This window comes from Podarcis muralis, chromosome 3, assembly GCF_964188315.1.
Source record: "Podarcis muralis chromosome 3, rPodMur119.hap1.1, whole genome shotgun sequence".
NCBI lineage: Eukaryota > Metazoa > Chordata > Lepidosauria > Squamata > Lacertidae > Podarcis > Podarcis muralis.
The window spans coordinates 26,800,914-26,824,195 of NC_135657.1; the positions used below are offsets into that span (position 1 = coordinate 26,800,914).

A 23,282-nucleotide genomic window follows, 5' to 3' on the forward strand; every position below is an offset into this window, starting at 1 on the left:
ACATGGCGCTGGTACTTAGCCATATTACTGTAAGACTGAGTGTAGTGAAATTTGTTGGTGGGGAGAGGATGCAAAACAGAACAAACACTCTTTTCCGAAATCAGCAAAACAGTGGGGTAGAATTAGAAGCTCTCGGCCTCTAGAGCAAGCAAAAATGACAGGGCAGAAATAGTAATGATCAGGGATGGTCTCTCCTCTAATCCACCCTCTCCCGCCAGACCCCTGCCATTTAAAAATACACTCCTGTTTGAAAGGTGTGGTATTTTCCCCCCTGACCATTAAGCCAAAGCTTGGTGGGATAGCACATACTGCTTAAACAGGGGGCCATTTCAGCACAGTAGCCAAGAGATTCAACTACTAACCAGGAGGTCTCTGGTTTCAATCTCACACCTGCCACAAGCCAAGTTGTTGGCCTTAGAACAGACATGGGGAACTTTTGGCCCTCCAGATGTTGCTGAACTACAACTCCCAGCAGCCCCTGGGAGCATGGCTGATGGCCAGGGATGGCAGGGGATGTAGTTTGGAGCAATATTTGGAGAGCCAAGGGTTCTCCACACCAGCCTTATGGCAAGGCACTGTCTCTTGTCCTCATCTCTTTCTTGCAGATGTGTAACCATATTGTCCTGCCCTGTGGTTTTATTACGCAGGTAAGTGAGATCAAGTTTGTGAAGTGCTTTGAAAAATCTAGGCAGGCTATACGTGAACAAGTGGGATCTGTAACAAAATGTTGCAGCGTGGAATGCTTCTGTTTAAGGTTCCAGACACTCTTCCCCCCCCTTCCACGTTCCATTCCTTCTTCTCTCTACTCCCAGAAGCAGCCTGTCAGCATGACCAGCGCTTGACGACTTAATAGCCCTACCAATGTATTATTTACTATTGCTGTTGTTGTTTTTAGTCATAATATTTGTGATAAATACCTTGTGAATTGTGAGTTTCCGTGTAGTGCTCTCCACACTGGAGGTGCATAGGTGGCATAATAAATGGGTGTTGCCTTGGCTAAAATGCAAAAAGAAAAGAAAATTGCAATTTGACACAGAGTTATAGGAAACAGTCTTCTCATGAATCAGAATTCTTGGTCCAGCTAGGTCAATATTGTCTACCCTGACTGGTTTCAGGTTTCAGGTTTCAGGCAGGGATACTCTCCAAGCCATACCTGGAGCTGCCAGTGTCTGTACCTGGGGCATAGCTCAACCACTGAGCTATGGCCCTTCCCCAAATATTCACATTCCCCCCCCCCCAAAGAAAACATTTAATGACAGGAGTCTTGTACTGACTTTTCAAGTACTTTTTCCACAAAACACTGCTATGCTATAACTATACTATAGATCAGGCGCAGGCAAACTCGGCCCCCCAGATGTTTTGGGACTACAACTCCCATCATCCCTGACCACTGGTCCTGTTAGCTAGGGATGATGGGAGTTGTAGTCCCAAAACATCTGGAGGGCCGAGTTTGCCTATGCCTGCTATAGATTTCTGTAGTTATAAAAAGAGCTCTAGATTTCTCTTCCCACCCCCCCTTCCTTGGTGCTTGTTGTTTAGCTTGTCACTTATCCCAATATATTTACCAAGGATGATCGACTCCAGGTGGGCCGCCGCCTAATAGGAGGAGGGGAATTTGATTGTCTGTGGGAGGGAAAAAAATGAAGGGGGGATGTTTTAAATAAACGTCATTTTGAATAAGAATGTACACATCATACTGTTATCGTCTGGTGTTTTGTATGCGTGGTATTGGGGAGAATCTCGAAAGAGGGACCCCAGAAATATGTCCTATGACAGGAATTCTGAATAAATGATATTGGCAAAATACCAGCTAGGTGAAAGGCCTAAATGAGAGCCAGTGGTAAGCCAGTGGTAAGCTTAGGATATGTAAAAAAAAAAATTGTCCTCAAAATGCAAGGAGTGGAGGAGTGAAAGGGAAAGAACTAAAGCAATTTGAGACTGGGAACACAAGACAGATCAACGTGGTTTAGGCAAGGAAGAAAACAAGAATCTGGGAGCAAGCAAGTCACTCAAGAGGCAATGCACACACACAAGCCAAGAGAGGAAATATTAAATAAGTGCTGGGCATGATGCTAGCATAGCAGGATGCATGGCGGGAAAACTTAAGGAGAAATCATGATAGAATGGAGGAAGAGAGCAAATGAAAGAAAAAAGCATTCACAAGACAGAGCAGGAGTAAAGTGCTTACGTGTAGAGAAGAAAGGCGGAATTTCTCCTCTTACAGTTTCTGATCTGGTGAACGACGTTATGTGCAATTAGAAAATAAGACAGACAAGAAGAAATGCGAACAACAGAGCCATTTTCAAAAAAGCACAGACTAGAGGGGGGAAAGGTTTTCGGCTAGGAATCACAGGCCTCAAATAGTCTTCTAAGAGAATGATTAAACCCGTGTCTTATTTTATTGATTTTTGAAGGCATCGCCCATGCCTTAGGCAAGGCTGCAAAGGCAGTCAACCACAACCAAAATGGAAATACAGCATAAAACACAACAAAACTAGAAAAAGATGAGAGATACAAAATAATATAACCTGGCAACCGAAGCAGAAGCAGGGCAAAGCCATCTTGCAGCCACCATGAACATTTATAAATGGGAATAGAAGGGGCATGGAACGGCAGCCCAGAGAACATTCTCTGTGGCAACTCCTAAATTGTGGCCCACAGAGGCCCATCTAGCAACATCGTTATATGGAGTCCATTGACTGGCACCTTCTTTGCCTATTTTAGGCACGAGGCAAACATTTTCCTTTTCGCTTGGGCTTTTCGGTCCTTAGCATGAAGGCTTTTAAAGTATTTGTGCCCTCTTTTGGTGATGCATGATCTGCCAGACCTGTCTTTTAGGTTTTCATTTATAGGGTTTATTGCAAAAGGTGTTACTATTTCTGCTGAGTTTGCACATTGCTCTGAGTTATTTTTATAAGTACAGTGGTACCTCGAGTTAAGAACTTAATTCGTTCTGGAGGTCTGTTCTTAATCTGAAACTGTTCTTAACCTGAAGCACCACTTTAGCTAATGAGGCCTCCCATTGTCACCACTGCACGATTTCTGTTCTCATCCTGAAGCAAAGTTCTTAACCCGAGGTAATATTTCTGGGTTAGCGTATGTAACCTGAAGCGAGGTACCACTGTAACTAAATAATAATAGCAATAATAATAGCTTAGCTTGGTTTTATAAACTGTTTTCCTTCCTTTAATTGTATGATTGTATGGCTACAAACAACCCTGGGTGACACTTGGAGATCTGCACATTGTCACAATGCATTCCTAATTATAAGATTATAATTATATTTTCTTTCTTATATTATAATTATAAGATTATTGTATAATCTTAGAAGGTTGGATAATCTTAGTAGGGCCATGGCTGTGACAACCACAAAGGGGTCCCTGCACTTCTGAGTATGGCACTAGACCACTGGCAGCCTGTGCTACTGCCCACTTCTGGCCGGACGTTCATCTATCAGAGGTGATGTAGCTGCATCTGATATGGCAGATCCTGCACCTAGGAGAGAGTTGGTCTTCACAGCTTCCCAAGGTCCTTTTTAATTCTCCCATTGCAACCAGTGTGTTTCGGATTGCAGCTACCCTTTCATCCTAAATTGAGCCTCTAAGTTTACAATCGAGAAAGCAAGCATCGTTTATGCAGGCCTTATCTTGGATTTCTGAACTAGAGGAATGTTTCCCTTTGCTGTGTTTCTGCAGGTGAGGGTGAGGGAGAAGGCAGGTGGGGAACAAATAATAAAAATGGCCTCCAAAAGCCTAAACCGAAATGAGGTCGCTTCACATTTCACGAGCAGAAGCCAGAACTGGAAAAGGGGAAAGTACTCACTCTGTGCAGATGTTGTTTTGCTTGTAAAACTTGTGCTTTGCAGCAAACAGCCGTGAAATATACTTGGCATTTTCAAGGTCGTCCTTTAAAAAGTTGAAAGGGTGGAGGGGGCAGGGAGGCAAGGGAATGCAGGAAAAACACTTAATTACACTGTGACTAGCGTAGCAAAGGGTTATGTAACGGTGAACGCGCTCCTCTGAAATATTCAGTAGGAATAATACTTTGCTCAGAAACACACATGCAGAAATGCCAGCATCCAAGTCCCCATATCATAGGGATGCTGGTGCTAATTCAATAGAGATGCTAATACAAACTAGTCACACCATTGGGGACCAGAGGAGAGAAGTCCAATGGTGAAATGGTGCTATGACAAGTGTCAAACCTAAGGCTTCAAGCCCTGTTTACTGGAAGCATCTGGCTTGACATGGTGCAAAGCAAGAGGCTGAGCTACAGCCACCAATGGTTTGATCCAGCAAGGCTTTTCTCGTAAGAAATCAAATGGAGTTTCTTTTAAAAGACCAATATCTGATTTAAAAGGTAAAGGTACCCCTGACCATTAGGTCCAGTTGCGGATGACTCTGGGGTTGCACGCTCAACTCGCTCTATAGGCCGAGGGAGCCGGCATTTGTGGCCAGCATGACTAAGCCGCTTCTGGCGAACCAGAGCAGCGCAGGGAAACTCTGTTTACCTTCCTGCCGGAGTGGTACCTATTTATCTACTTGCACTTGACGTGGTTTTGAACTGCTAGGTGGGCAGGAGCTGGGACCAAACAACAGGAGCTCACCCCATTGAGGGGATTCGAACCGCCGACCTTCTGATCGGCAAGCCCTAGGCTCTGTGGTTTAGACCACAGTGCCATCCGCGTCCTTAATATCTGATTTACAGGAGGTTAAAGAAAAGCATCAGGGTACAGCAATGAAGCCCATCCTATGACGTTCCCAAGGCATTTGGCTGCCCACTGGTAAAAATAAAATTAAAAAAATGGACTAGATGGATTCTGGACTCAGCCTGCAAGGCAGTTCTTTTGTTGCGACAAAACTGGGTAATACTGGTGGCTAACAATTAGGGCTGTGTACAGCTCCCCTGACCCAATCCAGAACCCTAGATTATTATTATAATTTATTAAATTTGTTTACCGTCCTTCATCTGACAATCACAAGGCAGTTTCCAATATGAAAACACAAAAATACAAACCATAATCACAAATAAAAACAACCTCCCTTGCCCCCCAGTTTAAAAGGCCATAGATCAAGTTGAACTACCTTGGTTTGGCCCCAAATCAATCCATGGCTGGAGCTTATGTTTAATTATGGTTGGGAGGAGGGGTGGAGGAAGAAGAAGCAGAGACTCCCTCTGAACAGAGAGCAGGAAGGTTCAAGCCTGCTGGGTGCTTCTTTGCAATCACCTTCCGTATGGGAAAGATACTTGCAAAAGTAGCACAGCCCGCAGGATCAAATCCTCTACTCATCAGCTGGTGAGCGGAGGATTCAATCTGTTTTGCCGACACGTTCCCTTTTGAGAACACACCAGTGAAGCAGACCCCTGCAGTTTTGCCATCTGATGTTCTGCTTCCTGACAGCCTCGGATCCCTCTGGGTAGCCTGACTTGATCCAAGGCTGTCTCAACCTAACTTTGCCCAAGCCCTGTGCCGGCCAGGCTTGAGCCTAATCCAGTGCACAGCCCTACTAACAACCTCAGTTATCATTCACTGCAATCCCTTTCCAAGCTCCCGGAGTGGGGTTGATCTCACGGAAGTTAAAATAGCACCCTGGGAAATCATCTGTAAGAATCCATCACACTTAAAATGCATTGCAACTCATTACCAAACTTAAAACCATGGAGAGACCTGGTCTGAACAAAGACATTGGATTTTTATCTCATTATACATGACAAAGCCATTTTTCACCTTCTCACCCCTTGCTTTTTCCTGTAAGACCTATTGCAGTCGTTAAGAGTCGTCAACAGGCTCATCACAGGTATCTGCCAATCACCCATTCCCACTACCCATCTGAGTAATACCCCTCCCCACCTTCTCACTATATAGAAGGATCTGGCAACTTCTGTTTCAGTGTATCTGAAGAAGTGTGCATGCACACGAAAGCTCATACCAAGAACTAACTTAGTTGGTCTTTAAGGTGCTACTGGAAGGATTTTTTTTTCGTTTTGATTATGGCAGACCAACACGGCTACCTATCTGTAACTTAAAATGTATACAATGAAGATCCTGTGGTTGGAAGGGGAAAAAAATAACCCTTAAGGCTGATCTTTTAATGCTTTGCTTACGGTATGAAAGAGCACAGTTTCTTCTTTGTTGAGCAGTTCCACAGCAATGGAAGACTTGTTGTGTGTTATATTCCCGATATCATTCCACCTGCGGAGAAGCAAGTTTGCTGAAACAGACATGCCACTGCCAAACAGCCAGAGTTGTCATGATTCTTTCAGTACAAGGAGAATGTTCAGTAACTGTTTGGCTCAATCAAGCCTCTCCCTGCTTTTAGCCTGTGAAAATTATTATCAATGACCTGGCTGCATGTACAGAGTAATCACCTAAGAAGCAAATGTAAATGTGTCTTTGCCTCCAACCAAATCATGTTAATGGTTCTGCAGATGCTATGCAGCCAGTGTGGTAAAGTGTTTAGTATGTGGGATGAGGACCTTAGGAGACCAGGGTTCAAGTCCTCATCAGCCACGAAGCTTCCCTTGTAACCCTGACCTGACTACCTCATAGGAGAGCGAGAATCACCTGTACTCCCTTGAACTCTTTGGAGGAAACATAGTATATAAATGCAACAATGAATAAATAGATAAAATAAAACACCTTGTTTTAGGAGGGGAAACAGCTGAAACACAAACGGATGTGTTGCGTTTATCACTTTGGAAAAAAATAATAACCTCCTTTTTTTGTGCAAACTCATGGCCTATAACGAAATACAAACAGGGCTGTATCCAACCCTGCTGTTCTGCTAGAGCAGCGAATTAGTCCCACTTAGAGCAAAAAAGAAATATGAGCAGCTCTCAGCCATCACCAAAGGTTTCCCCATATATATTTCAAGGTAACAAAAAAGAACATATAGAAGGAGCTAGTTGGTGTCATCAAAGGAGGACATTCCATAATATCTGTGCCACAACTGAAATGGCCCTATGCAGGACCTCAGTTTATGAAGGCTCCAGAACAGAACCTCAAACTAGGTTTGAGAGCCTCTGGAACAGTGTGGGAGGTAGTACTGGGAACAGGAGCCAGGCAGAGGAACTGGCAAAAGAAATCCTCCCTCTCCATTTCAGTGGAATCTCTTTTGTCAGTGGGATCCCATCATTGGATTAAACTGAATAAAACTGGGTTGGATCCGGTTTTCACCCATCCAGCCAAGTTGATGGAAATCAAGCTAGCTTTGGATCAGTCAGACACAAAGTTTCCTGATCATGTTTTTACCTGTAGATCACTGTGGGCCTTCCCATTCTGTTCTTGACAAAAATCCCCATGCAGTAGATTCCAAGCTGCATGTCATTTCCTTGATTGTCCTACATGAATGATAATAAAAAAAATGTAAATGTTCAAATTTTAATTATACCAAACCTTGAAATCAGCAGCAATCACAATATAAAGAAAAAAAGGAGAGGAAAACCCAACCCCCAACAAAATCTTATTTCTTATCTAGATGCCTTTTGCATCAGATATTTCGGGCTGAACAAACCTCCCATGAGAAGATCTGCCCTGCTGACGGAATGGACATATATCGCGTATCAAGATTGAATCCACAAGGCCGCTTGCTCCTTTCATATAAAATATTCCAAAGGAATATCACCAGAGGTACAATGGAGCAATATCAGAAGCAAGGACCTCACTGTGCCTCAGGACAAAGCACAATTTGAATAACTTCTAATTGCGTTTTTCTCTGGATCCACCAAAGAAGTGTGGAGTTAGCTCTTACAGCAATGCTTACTGCGCCCTCTCCAATTTGTGTTTATCTCACTTTGGTGCTTACCAAACACTACAAAAGAGAATGGATTAGAGAATTGATTTGCCGCAGCGCAGAACTTTAAACCTTTGATTTCTGTCAGTTGTCCAAAAGGCTCGACATGGAATGCTGCATCAATTTCTGGTTTCCGGTGCAAAAATCAGTAACTTTGATGCAGGCTGTCACAAGATTCAGAACACAAGAGAGGAGCCAAATTGTTTATTTCCTTCTGTCCCTTCGGGCGAAACAGACAGTTGTCCAGATTCTTCAAATCAGCTGAAGCTGAGACAAGGGCAGATCTTAAGCTGAGATGTGCCTTAGGGTAGAAATCAGATTGCCCCTGGCAGATAAAGCTACAGAATACCTCCACAAACAATGAATGGGTGGGGGGTGGAGCGGGTGGAGGCTGACTTTGAAAGCTAAAAACTCCAATGTTTTGACTTATTCTGCAAGCTGGTTGCAAGCTGTTCAGGACGTTTCATATTTTCCTAATACAATAAAAGGCCTCAGTTGGAAATTAAGTCGGAGTTCCTTACCTTCACAGGGAAGCTTTCCTGCCCAAACCCATCTAGGCGTTCTACTTCACTGATGTATAGGAATTCCGCATCCGCTGCAGAGATGCCACTGTAAATCGAGTTAAGAGAAAGACGGGTCAGGATTGCCCAGAGGACCAAAGATTCTAGGTTGAACCCTTGGAATTTGCTAACTTAGAATTATATAGAGGTATTCAACACGTAGAAGGCTAGTTTTGTGTCCTCCATATGCTCTTGAACTACATTGCCCATCATCCCTGACCATTTGCCATGCTGGGCGGGGTGGGATCCTATGAGAGTTGGAGTCCAGCGACATCAGGAGAATGAAGAAGAAGTTTGGATTTGATATCCTGCTTTATCACTACCCGAAGGAGTCTCTAAGCGGCTAACAATCTCCTTTTCCCTTACTCCCCCACAACAAACACTCTGTGAGGTGAGTGGGGCTGAGAGACTTCAGAGAAGTGTGACTGGCCCAAGGTCACCCAGCAGCTGCAAGTGGAAGAGCAGAGACGCGAACCCGGTTCACCAGATTACGAGTCCACTGCTCTTAACCACTACACCACACTGACTCTCACGCTGAATGGTACATTGGGTGCCCTTGATCTAGGACAATGATAACATTCAAAGGCCAAAATAGTTTGGGCAACCCTCCTGTCCCCCAAGCTTAAACCTAGGCTATCCAGATCTCATCAAAAACAGTCTGAAGCTGAAAATGAGCAAAGCCAAAGGAAATTTTATAGTCATGCAAAAATGTATACCACCTAGTCATTATCTGTTGCTAGTATTGGCTTTTGACTGGAATTAAGCTATTCTCTCTCAACCTTAGCGCCCGCTGTCAATAATAATAATAATAATAATAATAATAATAATAATAATAATAATAATACATTTTTTATTTATACCCCACGCTTCCCGGTTCAGAAAACCGGGCTCAGGGCGGCTAACAACAAATTTAAAACACTTAATTGATGCAACAAAAAACAGCAGAAAATACGGTATAAAACGTGAATATCAATAAATTCAGAATTCAAAAATCAATTTAGGGGCGAAATCCATCCAATAAACATTAGATGATCAGCAGGGCTAGCTGGCTAAATTAGTCCTATTTGGGCCAGCGAGGAGATCAGGGGAGAATTAGCTGTGGGATCCCAGAGTGGGTAATCTTCATAAAAAGAGGAGGGGGAGGGAAGGAAGGGGAATAAAAGATCAGGCTAAGTTCAAATTGAAAGCCAAGCGGAATAGCTCTGTCTTACAGGCCCTGTGGAAGGAAGTTAAATCCTTCCCCAGCCTTCACTACAGGCACAAGTGCATTCCGATGCATGTGCAGCTTCACGGTGCTCAAAAATAATTAGCAAGCACGATTTCCTGTATGTAATCATCAAATCATGCTTCCCCACCCACCTGACAGTGGCCACCCAAATGCTTCTGGGAAACTTACAAGGCAGGCTTGAAAGCAACAGCGTTTCCTCTGTTGATTATCCCCAGCATCTCCTCATCAGAAGTCCACGGCCTTTGAACTTGCCAGCGCCATTTTGTTACAATGGTCGATAGGCAAGGAGCCACCCTTTCCCTAAGAGATGTCATTCCAGGCCATATCAAAGCCATTGGCCAAAGCAGAAACACAGGTTGCAGGAAATAGCACAGCAGGCTAAACCTACTCCAGAAACAAGTTGATGAAGAAGAAAGGCATGCTGCCTTCTCTGAGCAACACACTGGCATTTTGGGGTCTCACCTGTGTTTTGTGTGCACCTTGGCTACTTTGTCAGTCAGCTCCTTCAGGGAGGCTTCGTCTTGGATCCAGTCCTAGAGAGATGTAAACAAAACAATGATCAAGGAGTTGGAGCAACTTCCCTAGAGGCAAAGGTTGCCATATTCAGTGCTTTATTCATTTAGAAAAAAGTTGAGTAAGTGGTAACATGACACAGGTGTGTACAGTTATGCATTGTGTAAAGAAAGTGGGCAAAGGCATTGTCTTCCCTCTCGTATAGCAATATAATGTTATAGATTTGGGTGAACCACCACCATCCCGAACCCTAGAAACCCTGCATTCTGAGGTGGTAGAGTCCTTGCAGGACTACGACATCATTCTCTTGTAGATGAAAGCTCAACTTGGAAGCTGCCCAGCACGCAGCCTACAAACCATCTGGTATAACAGAAACTAATGAGCAAAAGAAAGAAAGAAAAAGTGCTTACAGAGCAAACACTTTCATAGAACCCATCCAAGCAAACCATTCGTTTTGCAAGAAAGGGTACAGGTAATTAAACTGGCCCATTAAGAACACAGGAAGCTGCACACAATTCCATGCTCTCCCAGGTTTCAGATATTCTTCTTTCCTAGTTCTATTTGGAAACACTGGAAATGGAACATGGGACTTAAGAGCATAACAAGAGCCCTGCTGGATCAGGCCAAAGACCCCTCTAGTCTAACGTCCTGTTCTCACAGTGGCCAACCAGGAAGCTATGGGAAGCCCAAGCTCAGGACATGAGCACAGCAGTAATATTTCCACTTGGGATTCCCAGCATACTGCCTCTGACAGAGGAGGGAGAACACAACCATTGTGGCTAGTAGCCAATGACAGACTTATCCTTCTTTTGCATGCAAACCTATCTTTACCACTGAGCCTCAGATCTTCATCAGAGAGGGGGATTCCTCTCCAATATAGACACAATCTCCCTTTCAAATGAAATATACCCTAGGGGTATTCTATTGCACAGAAAAACATAAAATAATACTGAGGAAAAAACAGCTTATTAGCTCCAAAAGGGAATCGCTAAGAAACTCTAAGGAAAATAATGCAGGAAAGAAGAGCTATGTTTATTTCTGCGACGTACTTAGGGTTTTGAGATCAAAAGCTTTGCTGCCGGTTCTGTTTTTAAAAAATATGCAATCCAATACATTTGTGATCTCAACAGTTAGGGGGAGAAAGATGTCTACATTGTAAACACAGTTTGCGTGTGGCACGGGTTATCTTTTAAAATCATCCGGTGCAATAGTACAAAATGGAATCTGCTCATAATTTCAAAGTTGAAAAGAAAAAGAAAAAAAGAAAAAAAGCCATCAAACTCTGAGTGATTATTTTGGAATGCCTCAAGGCTGTGTGTATGTATACTTAAGCAAACTGCCTTAGTCCTTGCTCACTGGGGGCCTCCCCGTAATATTTGTTCCTGACACTGAAAAATGTGAAAGCGGTAGCGTGCTAATGAAAAATGGCATGCTACGTGCCTGTACACAGCTGCACACCTGCAAGGCGTTCTGTGTACATAACTTTGTTCTTTTCACCGCTGAAGAAATGCCATTTGACACATATTGTAGCTGCACAAGATCAAACACAGTCCGAAGGCAGCAACCTTTCACCGGTTCTCAAGTTTGCTATTCCCCCTCCCCCTCCCCACTCGCAAAAAACACCTCACCCGCCAGCAAAGTCTTTGGTCCATTGACTATGCCGTTAATAAGGGCTTACTATTAGCCAATTAAGTAAACTATCCCATGCGGACACCTAACTCTTTCCAGTGGGTGGACACCGTTAAAAAGCCAGGCAGGATGAAGGTACCAATTACAGCGTCGAGTTTGGATGTGGGAAACCTTCCTTCAAATATCCAGTTAGCTATTACATTGAACGACAGATTACACGTGCTCATAGCACTATTTTAGCTTCCCAGTACTCCCGCAAAGTAGACTTATGTATGCGTAACTCAGAGTAATGAGATGAAGCTGCCTGCCAAGTGTGTGAACAAAAGAAGGGCCCTGCAGGATCAGGCCAAAGGCCCATCTAGTACACAATGCTGTTTCCACAGTGGTCAGTCAGGTGCATATGGGAGGCTGACAAGCAGGACATGAGCACAACATCGTTCTCCTGATCGTGAGCCCCAGCAACTGTTACCTATGAGGCATACTGCGTCTGATACTGGAGGTAATAGGACCATTAGCAGCTACTGACAACCTTATCCTTCATGAATTTGTCTAATCCCCCTTTAAAGTTGGCCATTGGTACATCCCGGGGAAGCAGATTTCTGGATCCATTTCAATTGGGGTTTAGGCCCAGTTTTGGCACAGAAACTGCTTTGGTTGCCCTATATGATGACCTCTGTTGAGCGAGAGACAAGGGAAACATGTCCCTGTTAATTCTTCTTGGCCTCTCAGCGGCTTTCAATACCATCAACCATGGTATCCTTCTGGAGCGACTGTCCAAACTAGGGGTGGGTGACGCTGCTTTGAGGTGGTTCCAGTCTTACTTGGATGGTCGTTCCCAGAGGGTTTTGCTTGGGGAATGCTTTTCAGCCTCATGGCACTGTCAATTTGGGGTTCTGCAGGGCTCAATCCTATCCCCCATGTTGTTTAATATCTACATGAAACTGCTGGGTGGGGTTATTCGGAGGTTCGGGGTACGTTGTCAGCAGCATGCTGATGGCACTCTGCTTTACTCTACTATTTCTACTTTACATCTGCAGGTGAGGCAGTGGAAGTACTGGACCAGTGTCTTGTCTCAGTAATGGACTGGATGAGAGCCAACAAACTGAAACTCAATCCAGATAAGACTGAAGCACTAGGGTGGTTCCCTAGACTGGATGGGGTTACACTTCCTCTGAAGGAGCAGGTTTGTAGCTTGCGGGTACTCCTAGATCAGGGGTCAGCAAACTTACCGCGCCTTGGGCCAGTGTCTCCAGCGCTGAGCGCGCAGTAGGCCGGAGGCTGGGGGAGCGTGTGCCCATACGCGTGCGCACACGCTATTTCCGCCACACTTCTGGGTCGAAGGAACACCGGAAATAGCTTGTGCGCATGTGCACGGGCCTCCTCCGACCTGGATGTACAATGGAAATAACGCTTGTGCATGTGCACAAGCTATTTCCAGCACCCCTCCGACCCGGAAGTGGGCAGCCACGCAGCGCAGCGCTGGTAAGAGCAGGCGGCGGGGGTCGCCAAAGGCCAGATAAATGAGTCCCTCAGGCCTTATCTGGCCTGCGGGCCTTAGTTTGAGGACCCCTGTCCTAGATCCTTTGCTGTCACTCCAGTATATGAAGTGAAAGGTCAGTTTTTGCTCCTTCTCAGTTGTGTCCCGGGAAGGCCCACTTGACCAGGGAGGAGGCAGTGACTGGTGTACGTGTGCGGGCATGGCTTGGGAGGTAGGGTTTCTGGAAGGGATGGGGTTTTTAGGCTTTTGTGGGAAGTGGCCATCAATATATAGCAAGCCCTCAACTTAGATGGATCTAAGTTGGATGGATCTTAGATGGATCCAGGGATCACACCTAAAGACAAAATTGTATATAGTCAAAAAAAAAATGGGTGCAACAGTGGGTGGGATTGCCAAAGTCTTTCCCTCCAGATGCCAGCCCCATTTCCATTTTTATTTAATTTGCCAAGTGTGTAAAGTTGAATGCGCACAAATTAAACGTGCATCAATTGCGAGCTTACTATATTCCAAGGTAGAAAGAGACAACAAGCACTTTACTCCACTGACTTCTTGAAATTTGCTGAAGGTCACGGCGGATCACTTAACGAGCAGAGCTTAGGTGGCCATTTGTCATGTCAGCTTTAGTTGAGATCCCTGCCTCGCTGGTGGTTGCATTAGATAGCCGTCAGGTTCCCTTCCAACTTTACAATTCTATTATTCTATGAAGCAGGAAAAGCCTACATGCAAAAGGTGAAATGAAAGATCCAGGTTTATGAACTCACCATAGGAAACAATACATATTCCCGGAGAAAATCATGAGATGCAAATTGATGGAAGTCTCCAAAATCAGCTGGAGAGGAAAGAGGGAGAGAAAATTAACCCACAAACCACATTAGCTCAGCGCTCCCTGCACATGAAACTCTCAATCTTGAACAGATACAAAAATGTTTAACATGCAGCGAACTGGGATGTCCAATGCAAATATGAGAGCATGGTGTCAAATCTGTGACTTAGAGGGAAAAATCCAATACTCGCTACCAAAGGAAAGACCTTTTCTCACCAAAGGATATTTTATTCTTTTAGTAAAAAACCACCCTTATTTAACTTAAACACAAATTGCTTGATTCCTCCCAATTAAACCCTGCCATGGAATCCATTTGGATGAAAAAGAGTTTAAAACTATTTTAAACAAACTAAAACAAAACATGCATACATGCACACAGGACCAAAAATGTTCTGATTTCATCACTTATATTTCTAAAATGTTGCAAAAAGGAACAGCTTGGGTGTGTTTCCCAATTAGGATGATGTCATCCTCTTGATCTCAGATCAACAGATCACAGATTTGAGGTAAGGTTTATGGATTATTTTATACCTGGCTTCCATCTTCATGAGTGTACCCCCCTCACCTCTCTTTCTCTTACCGTCACACATACACACAGAGAGACACCCCCATATTTGTGACCCACCAAGCCAAACACAGTTAATCAGGAGCTTGATAATCTTCCAGATCATTATATCTTAGAACACATACTATAAATGGGGCTTGCTAAACCACTTGCAGGTTGATGAGACAAATATGATGGTCTGTGTTCAGCTTATGGCAAATCTCTTCAGGTCACTATGATAGTATGCAAGCCGTCTCTTGCCCTACTCTGAAAAATGGGACGCGGGTGGTGCTGTGGTCTAAATCACTGAGCCTCTTGGGCTTGCCAATCAGAAGGCCAGTGGTTCAAATCCATGTGATGGGATGAGCTCCAAATGCTCTGTCCCAGCTTCTGCCAACCTGGCAGTTTGAAAGCATAACAGTGCAAGTAGATAAATAGGTACTGCTGTGGTGGGAAGGTAAATGGCGTTTCTGTGCGCTCTGGCACTTGTTACGGTGTTCCGTTGCGCCAGAAGCAGTTTAGTCATGCTGGGCCCATGACCTGGAAAGCTGTCTGTGGACAAGCACTAGCTCCCTCTGCCTGAAAGTGAGATGAGCGCCGCAACCCCATGGTTGCCTTTGACTGGACTTAACTGTCCAGGGGTCATTTACCTTTACCCTTTACCTACTCTGAAAAACAATTAAGTTTTCTGAGCATTTCTGTTGAGAAGCTGGCAATGGAAGATTCAATGCCTATCCTTTTCTAAGGAGGAGATATTTAGTTGTTGGTCTTAATAAGTTCCTTCGCAAAATGGGGACAGACAATTCAAGTGGCTGTGGAAAAGAGAACATGCATTTTTAGACTTCCTTTTTTGAAGTCTCCAGCCCTTCTAGGCAAGATGGATGAAAATCCTGCCCGTAAGTCAAAGTTGCCAGGTGAACTCTAGCAGAAATGTTTTTTCTGTAACATCTCGAAGGTTGCAGAATTCTTTTTCTCATTATTTCTAGCAGTTTCGATATCTTTTTAGGAACTTGTGCACAAACTTTTCTTCCAGTCATGAGGCACTGTAGGGCACTGGATTTTAAATTCTGGTTGTGGGTTGCTCTACATATGTGCTTACTCCGTTAGGGATGGGAGTGACTGACGGCTTTTTATGTATTCAGCACATAACATCATGCAAATAACTGTATTCATTTTTCAGATGTTTTGGAATCGGGAGAATGAGGGTAGAAGTATTTCCTGAAGGCTATAATACTGTCTGTAAAAGACTCTCCCACCTACACCGCTTCATTTTAACAGAGAGAAATATTGCCCAAGAGCTCTTGCTTTCTTTTATTTGAATCAGATCAAACACTGCTGAAAAGGTTCTCAAGATGCTGGAAATTCCCCTCGTAAATTACACTAGTCAAATATTCTTGCAAAGCCTTCAAGACAATTTCATATGATTACTGGGTGCCAAAAATGCTGTTTCATTTCATTTCACATTATAAATGTGTGTTTACTTCTAAACTAGAGAACACAAGCAGATAAGAAACTGTGCATGTAACTCTTTTTATTTTTTTAAAAATCTGCACACAAACTTTTTAAAACACACACACACACACACACACACACACACACACCCCTAAATGAAGCAGGGGGGAAACCTGTAGGGATTCCCTATGTCACTTTTCAATCAAGGACAATGGTGGGGACAGGGGAAAACTGTAACTGATTGTATGTTTGTTCCTATATTTTAATTTTTTTAAAAAAAGGTTATGCAGAAAATGAACAATGTGAGCACATAAGGCTTTCTGAATGCCTACAACACTGGAACAATAAAATACATTCTATCTCAGTCCACAGTAAAGCTTTTGGAGCTATGCCCTGAGAAAAAACTGGCTTAGTTTGGCTGTAATGAGAAACAATGATTTTCTATTATGAGAATGAGCTGTGGTGAACCTTGGTGTCATGCAGTCATCCTCGCATCTCCTCCCTTCCATTTCTGATTTTTAAACTAACCACAGTTTCCAATTATGTCCTAACTGTGGCTTGTTCAGACTATGATTAATGAGAACAAGTCAGAATCTGGAACCACTTTGATCCTGGTTGGCTATCATTAAAATCACAGATTAAACAAACCAGTTTCCCGAGTCAGACATCTTGGGGAACTCTGGTTAGTTTAAAACAGGGGTGCCTAACCTGTGGTCCTCCAGATGTTGCTGGACTCTAACACCCATCAGCCTCAGCCAACAGGGTCAATAGCCAGGAATGATGGGGTTTCTAATCTAACAACATCTGGAGGGCCACAACTTGGCCAATCATCGTGTAAAACTACTACTCTCCATCCCTGGGTTATGAAACAGAAAAGGGGAAAGAGGAAGCAGTACCATGGTTTACCCACTAAAAGAACTAAACTACTGTTAGCTAGTCACAATCTACAACAGTAGCTGCAGGGTAGAGGGGGTGGATAAGGCCCAAGGGACTTGTTTATCCGACCCCTGCCACCGCCCGCTCTTACCGGCACGGCACAGCGCAGGGACCCACTTCTGGGTCAGAGGAGCACCAGAAATAGCTTGTGTGCATGCGCATGGGCCTCCTCCGACCCGGATGTGCACAGGAAATAGCGTTTGCATGTGCGTATGGGCGCGTGCTCCCCTGCCCTCCAGCCCACCGTGCGATCATCGCTCAAGACAGTGGCCCGAGGCAAGGAAAGCTTTAGAACCCTGGCCTAAGAGCATCAGATGAGGAAGCAAGAGTTAAGGGTTCAAGGCCTGTTCCTAACATGATTTCCCCCTCTGTTTCAACATTTGTTCACTCTCGATATTTCCAGTGTAACTTCCAGCTAATCGGGATGGGCAGCTACATAATGAGAAAGAGACAGACAGACAGACAGACAGACAGAGAAATACAGTGGCTAGAACGTTAAACTGCTCTTCCTAATTTAAATTATGTGTTTCCATCTCATGCAATAGTCCTGGGAATCTCCACCATAGGAAATGTAGCGAAATAAATTTCTAACACTTACAGTTATGCCAGGAATTATTTCTTGGGGGCTGAATTCCATACATATACTATTTCCAAATTATAAAGTGGCACTTTTAAAAATGTCAGTCAGTGGCTGTCATCTGAAATATTTTGAATCAAGCCAGCTACCACGACGAGCAGGTGGCCACATCTAGTCTACAGTAACTGGAACTTATTCCTGTTGCAGTCAAATAAACAGATAATAAGAGAAAGAGTGAGCAGGTGAGTTTGCCGTACCTTGAACCGCCAAGGCAGCTAACTTGATCCCATGTTCCCGTGAAGATCGCAATCGTCCATCAAGAACATCTTTTTTTACCTGCAGGTAATACTGATACCTGTAAACAAGAGATACAGCAAAATGAAACCAACAGTATCTACACTTGGGATTCCCCTCACCCCACCCCGAAAGAACATAGAGATTGCTGGGCAATTACATTTATACCCAGATGGTTATACCTACATGGTTTGTTGTGCATTTGAACCAGAGGGCGAGTGCTTCAGCATGGAAGAGAAATGCCTATTCTAAATTCCAGGATTCTCAACTGCATGCAGAGCCTACATAGCAGACTCCATGTTTCTGCAAGCTCCCTTGTGGTCAATGGGACTTACTCTTGCCTTTTCCTGCTGTGATATATCAAAATCCAACCAACACAGTGCTCCTCCAGATAAAGTCATACCTCGGGTTAAAGTAGCTTCGGGTTGAGCATTTTCAGATTGCGCTTCATGGCGACCCGGAATTTACAGAACGCGTTCCTTCCGGGTTTCGCCACTCACGCATGCACAGATGCTCAAAATGATGTCATGTGCATGCGCGGAAGTGGCGAATTGCGACCCGCGCATGCACAGACGCGGGTTGCGTTCTGCTCTGGATGCAAACGGGGCTGCGGAACGGATCCCGTTCGCATCCAGAGGTATCACTGTAGTCTGCTTAATAAGCATTCATCCTGATTTGCTTTCACAAAGGCTTGTGTGGAGGTTGTGCCCACTGTTCACTGAGCATTCATTCTAATACATGTGCATGGGAGTTATATAACAATGAGCATTCATCATTCTCCTCCCTGCTCTGTGTTTACAGTGGTACCTTGGTTCTCAAACTTAATCCGTTCCGGAAGTCGGCAAACCTAAAATTTCCAGTATGTGCTTGAATCCGTCCCTGAAAATACTGACAGTCTGGAGGCTGCTAATAATAATGATCTATAAAGATGTATTGTAAGAAATCAATGGAACTCTCTAATACGTTTTCAAAACAGTTCCTGTAGCATTTTTGCAAGATGTTAGCTATGAGTCTGGAGCATCTGAAAAATGCCTGCTGAAAAACATTTGTTTATTGATAGGCAAAGCTCTTCTTCTCATTCTCCAGGGCCACTGAAAGATAGAGATGCAGGAGCTGGCCGCTAGACAGCACCAAAGTTCCGACCAAGCCTGAATTCTCCAGCTTGCTGCACAGTTGTGACATTATAATTAAGAATGCACTTCAGAGCCTGGCTGAGCACTGGAAAAGGCCAGGGAGTTTCGCTAGATGCTAAATTTCTGAAGGCCTGTGGGGTTTGTCTAAATTAGGTTGCCTGGAAAGAAAAATAAGCCTGGAGTATGTGAACAGAAGACCTTCCGTTAGCAATGGGAGCAGAGTTTTCCCTGTTTTGACTGTACATATAATCGCTGCAAGGCTGCCAATCTCATTTCAACGGGTATGCATGGGAGTGGAAAACAAGTCCAGGCAAAGATGGAACTACAAGATGGTTGTTTCCCTTCAGCAGAAAACGTGAGTTGTAACCTTACGCACCATCAGATGCATATCACGGCATTTACAATAACAGACTAGAGTTGCACTTGGGGAGTAGAACAGGGCAAAAGTTTTAGCCCAACCAAGTGAGAGCAGCAAAGCGGAACCACCTCTTTCTGTCTGAAGCCCTGTCACATTTTTTTAACCTCATTACTGTACCATGGAACACATATTTAAACAGCAGCAGCATCCATTAAGCAGTGACGCTTGAAATGTTGTTCAGTTATTTTTAAGCAAACCGACCAGCGTAACTCTGTTGCCCTGTTCTGTTCATAGACCATGTCCATGTGACTAAAACATGAAAGGGGTTAGAGCAGGCTTCCTTAACCTCGGCCCTCTAGATGTTTTTGGCCTACAACTCCCATGATCCCTAGCTAGCAGGACCAGCGGTCAGGGATGATGGGAATTGTAGTCTCAAAACATCTGGAGGGCTGAGGTTGAGGAAGCCTAGGTTAGAGTCAACCTAGAACAGCCTTTCTCACCTCTGGATGTTGGACTACAACTCCCATCATAACTAGCTAGCAGGACCAGCGGTCAGGGATGATGGGAATTGTAGTCTCAAAACATCTGGAGGGCCTAGGCTGAGGAAGCCTAGGTTATTCTAGAACAGCCTTTCTCACCCCTGGATGTTGGACTACAACACCAACACCATCTGGGGAGCCAAGGTTGAGAAAGGCTGCTCTAGAATGCCATGATTGTGGGGTTGTTGGTTTTTTTAAAAAAAAGAAGCTCAGGCATCAGAGATGGGCCTTGCTGGGCCTCTTCAATTCCACTTTTTAGCTATTCTCAAAGAAGTATGAAGTAAAAAAGCTGAAAGCATCTGCAGAGACATACACCATACAGAAACACCCAGTGGAATATCTTAGTTTGTTGACATAAGATGGGTGAAACAAAATGGCCTGCACTAATTTCTGTCTCATACCATGGGCTGCATGCTGTTTTTTCACCTGTAAGAACTATAACCGCCAACTGATCGATTGAGCAAGTACAAATTGGGTCAAGTGCAAACGCAGATCAATGCGATCAAGTATCAGGTGCTCACACCATTCTATCAGGAGGTGTGTACCACACAATGTGGGAAATTGGGCCTTTAGTGTGGTGGTACCTGCCCTCTAGAACTCCCTTCCATCAGTATATGGTCTTTTCAGTGCCTGCTGAAGATGTTCCTCTTTCAAAAGGTCTTCCGAAAATCTTTATCTATGTGGTGTTGCAAACTTCTTTTTCATAATGGTTTATAACTGTTTTTATATATGCAATTGTTTTAACCGTTTGCAACTGTTATATATATGCTTCAGGATGTCTCATGGGAAGTGATTCATAAGTAAGAAGTTTCTAGTGTTTAAACTGATTAAGTTTAGGTACATCTTCATAACATCAAAGTCTCACCAAAAATGTATTTTTATGAAGTATATTTTATTTAGATCATTGATATATCAACAATTATTCCAACTAATAGCCTTAAATTAATAACATTACAATAAACTAAAAATAGCATAGGGTTTACCCTGCTACTGAACTTATTATTCCAGAACATCTAAACAAAAACAAAACAAAAAAAACCACACCCCACAATCGCTCTATAAATTTATTGGGTTGATTTACACATATTCTGTTATAGTAGGAATTGTCACTATGGCCCAGATCTTTTTGATTCATTCAAACTCTGTAGCAGGTATGTTCTTATTCCAGTTCTTTACAATCACTACGTTTGCAGCAGTGGTAAGGTTAGTTTCCACTTCTTGATCATTTCTGAGGAAACGTATTTTACTGTAAATAAATATATTTTTAAGATACTAAAAGAAGTGTGTGGAGTAAAGAAACCAATATGTCTGAGGGGAAAGGCCATTATCTTGCTATAGTAATACGCAAGGATGGAAACAGTTGTCGTCGTCCCTCACAAATAATAATAATAATAATAATAATAATAATAATAATAATAATAATCAACACCTGTATGCTTTTAACTTTTAGCTCAATCCATTAAAATTAGCCTCTGCTGAATAATCAATGGAAGCTTTTGTTGATCAAACAACCATTCCAGCTGTCTAAACCTTGCAGCCTTACTGTGACTGTAGGGTGTTTCATCAGCGCAATCAATTCCACTTGCAAAATGGACCTTTCCTCCCCTCTCCCTGTGTGCACCCCCTGCCTCCCCCAAATCTGCTCTGGAAGGTTGGGGAAAACCCCAGAAAAGATTTAGGGTTTAGGGTGGGAGTAGGAGGGGGTGGGGATTTCTGTTGCACTTGTGCAAATCCTTGCACTGATGGAGCTTGTTTCTTTGCCCTACACTGGATGCAACCCACTGTCTAGATACTGGATGTCTCCAAGCTATACTTTCAATTGGGTGTATTTGAAAAAATTAAAGGAACGTGCTTAATAGCAGCTTCTAATATGAAACACGCACCTTGGTTGCCAGCAAGGTACAACTCCTTTTAAATTCCTCTCTATTACGTAATTACTGGATGGACCGGTAGCCTGTTAATTAAACAGCCCAGACCTGTTCCCATCTTCCTGGTAATTTCTCAGGGATTTGAATGGTTTTTATTTTATTTTTTAAAATGAAAACGATGCCGAAGAAATATTGATTCGGCGAATCATAGAACTAATGAACATTTTCTTAAAATGTAGCAACTTTGGGATGACAGGCATCCCAGTCCCTAGCAGCTTAAAGAGAGCAGTGAATTGCGAAACAGGAACTGGAGTAGGCTGATATGTGTGTTATAAGAGAGGCAGCGTGCTGCAGCAGCGAGAGTGATGGGCTAATACCAGTCCAGAGAGACCCAGGTTCAAATCTCCAGGAAGCCACAAAGCCTGCTGGCTAATCTTGGGTTGCGGACTTGCCCTCTGGGTGGAGAACCATATACGCTGCCCTGAAGCTGTTAAGGCAATTAGATCCAGTCGTGGCCGACTCTGGGGGTGTGGCGCTCATCTCACTTTATTGGCCGAGGGAGCCGGCGTACAGCTTCCAGGTCGTGTGGCCAGCATGACTAAGCCGCTTCTGGTGAACCAGAGCAGCACACGGAAATGCCGTTTACCTTCCCGCCGAAGCAGTACCTATTTATCTACTTGCACTTAGACGTGCTTTCGAACTTCTAGGTTGGCAAGAGCAGGGACCGAGCAACGGGACCTCCCCCCGTCACGGGGATTCGAACCGCCGACCTTCTGATCGGCAAGTCCTAGGCTCTGTGGTTTAACCCACAATGCCACACCCACATCCCTAAGAGATGCAGATCCCTAAGGGATTCTCTTAGGGATCCCTAAGAGATCCCTAAGAGATGTTAAGAGATAGGCAGGATAAAACAATAATTGATAAACGGATCAGGTTTAAGGCAGTGCCATGGGGGCCTTGGAAAGTGAAACTGATGGATGTGCTCTCGCTTCTACCTGTTTGGCCTACTTCTCACCAAGATAGTAATCCTGAGTCTGCATACCAGTTCAAAGGACTGTCCATCATGCCAACTGGCAGCAGGGTTTCAGACAGAGATCATCCACTACACATCTTATGGTGTGAAATGGTTGGGGCAATATGTTTTTCGCACCATACCTTTGAGATTTCCTCTCTTCTTTGATTCCAGGCTCGTTTTCTCCTTTCCCGTTTTGGGGGAGGGCGCAGGGTAAGGGTTGGGGACCTGCCATCACCAACTGGGAATTAATGTTCTCCCACAAATCTTACTCATTTTTGTCCTCAACAGATTTCAGGTTTTGGATGTACTAAAATAACCATTTTTTATTAATATTTTTTGAATTGGTTAGTCGCTTGACTTGCCTGGGGCAACCTGAAGTGCCTTGCAAACAAACAAAGAGAAAGACAAGAAAGCCCCCATATAGATACATTAAAACCAAGGCAAAAAAGACACTTAAAATAAATGTATTAAGATTAAACCTTTTGGGTGTTTTTTTAAAGGGGGCAGTAATATAGCCTGTGC

At 43.8% G+C, this 23,282-nt stretch overlaps 1 protein-coding gene across 2 annotated transcripts in view; it reads right to left on the reverse strand.

The window, feature by feature from the left end:
• The window catches only part of PTPN14 (protein tyrosine phosphatase non-receptor type 14), a 118,186-nt gene that overhangs the window by 29,370 nt on the left and 65,534 nt on the right, over positions 1-23,282 (reverse strand). For both annotated transcript variants that reach the window (XM_028724654.2, XM_028724653.2), the window contains exons 4-12: positions 17,811-17,908; positions 13,983-14,050; positions 10,044-10,114; positions 8,315-8,402; positions 7,253-7,341; positions 6,106-6,193; positions 3,823-3,905; positions 1,566-1,623; positions 918-996 (exon numbers count right to left, since the gene is read on the reverse strand). In XM_028724654.2, the coding sequence (XP_028580487.2) occupies positions 918-996; positions 1,566-1,623; positions 3,823-3,905; positions 6,106-6,193; positions 7,253-7,341; positions 8,315-8,402; positions 10,044-10,114; positions 13,983-14,050; positions 17,811-17,908 (722 nt within the window). The remainder of the gene's footprint in view (positions 1-917; positions 997-1,565; positions 1,624-3,822; positions 3,906-6,105; positions 6,194-7,252; positions 7,342-8,314; positions 8,403-10,043; positions 10,115-13,982; positions 14,051-17,810; positions 17,909-23,282) is intronic.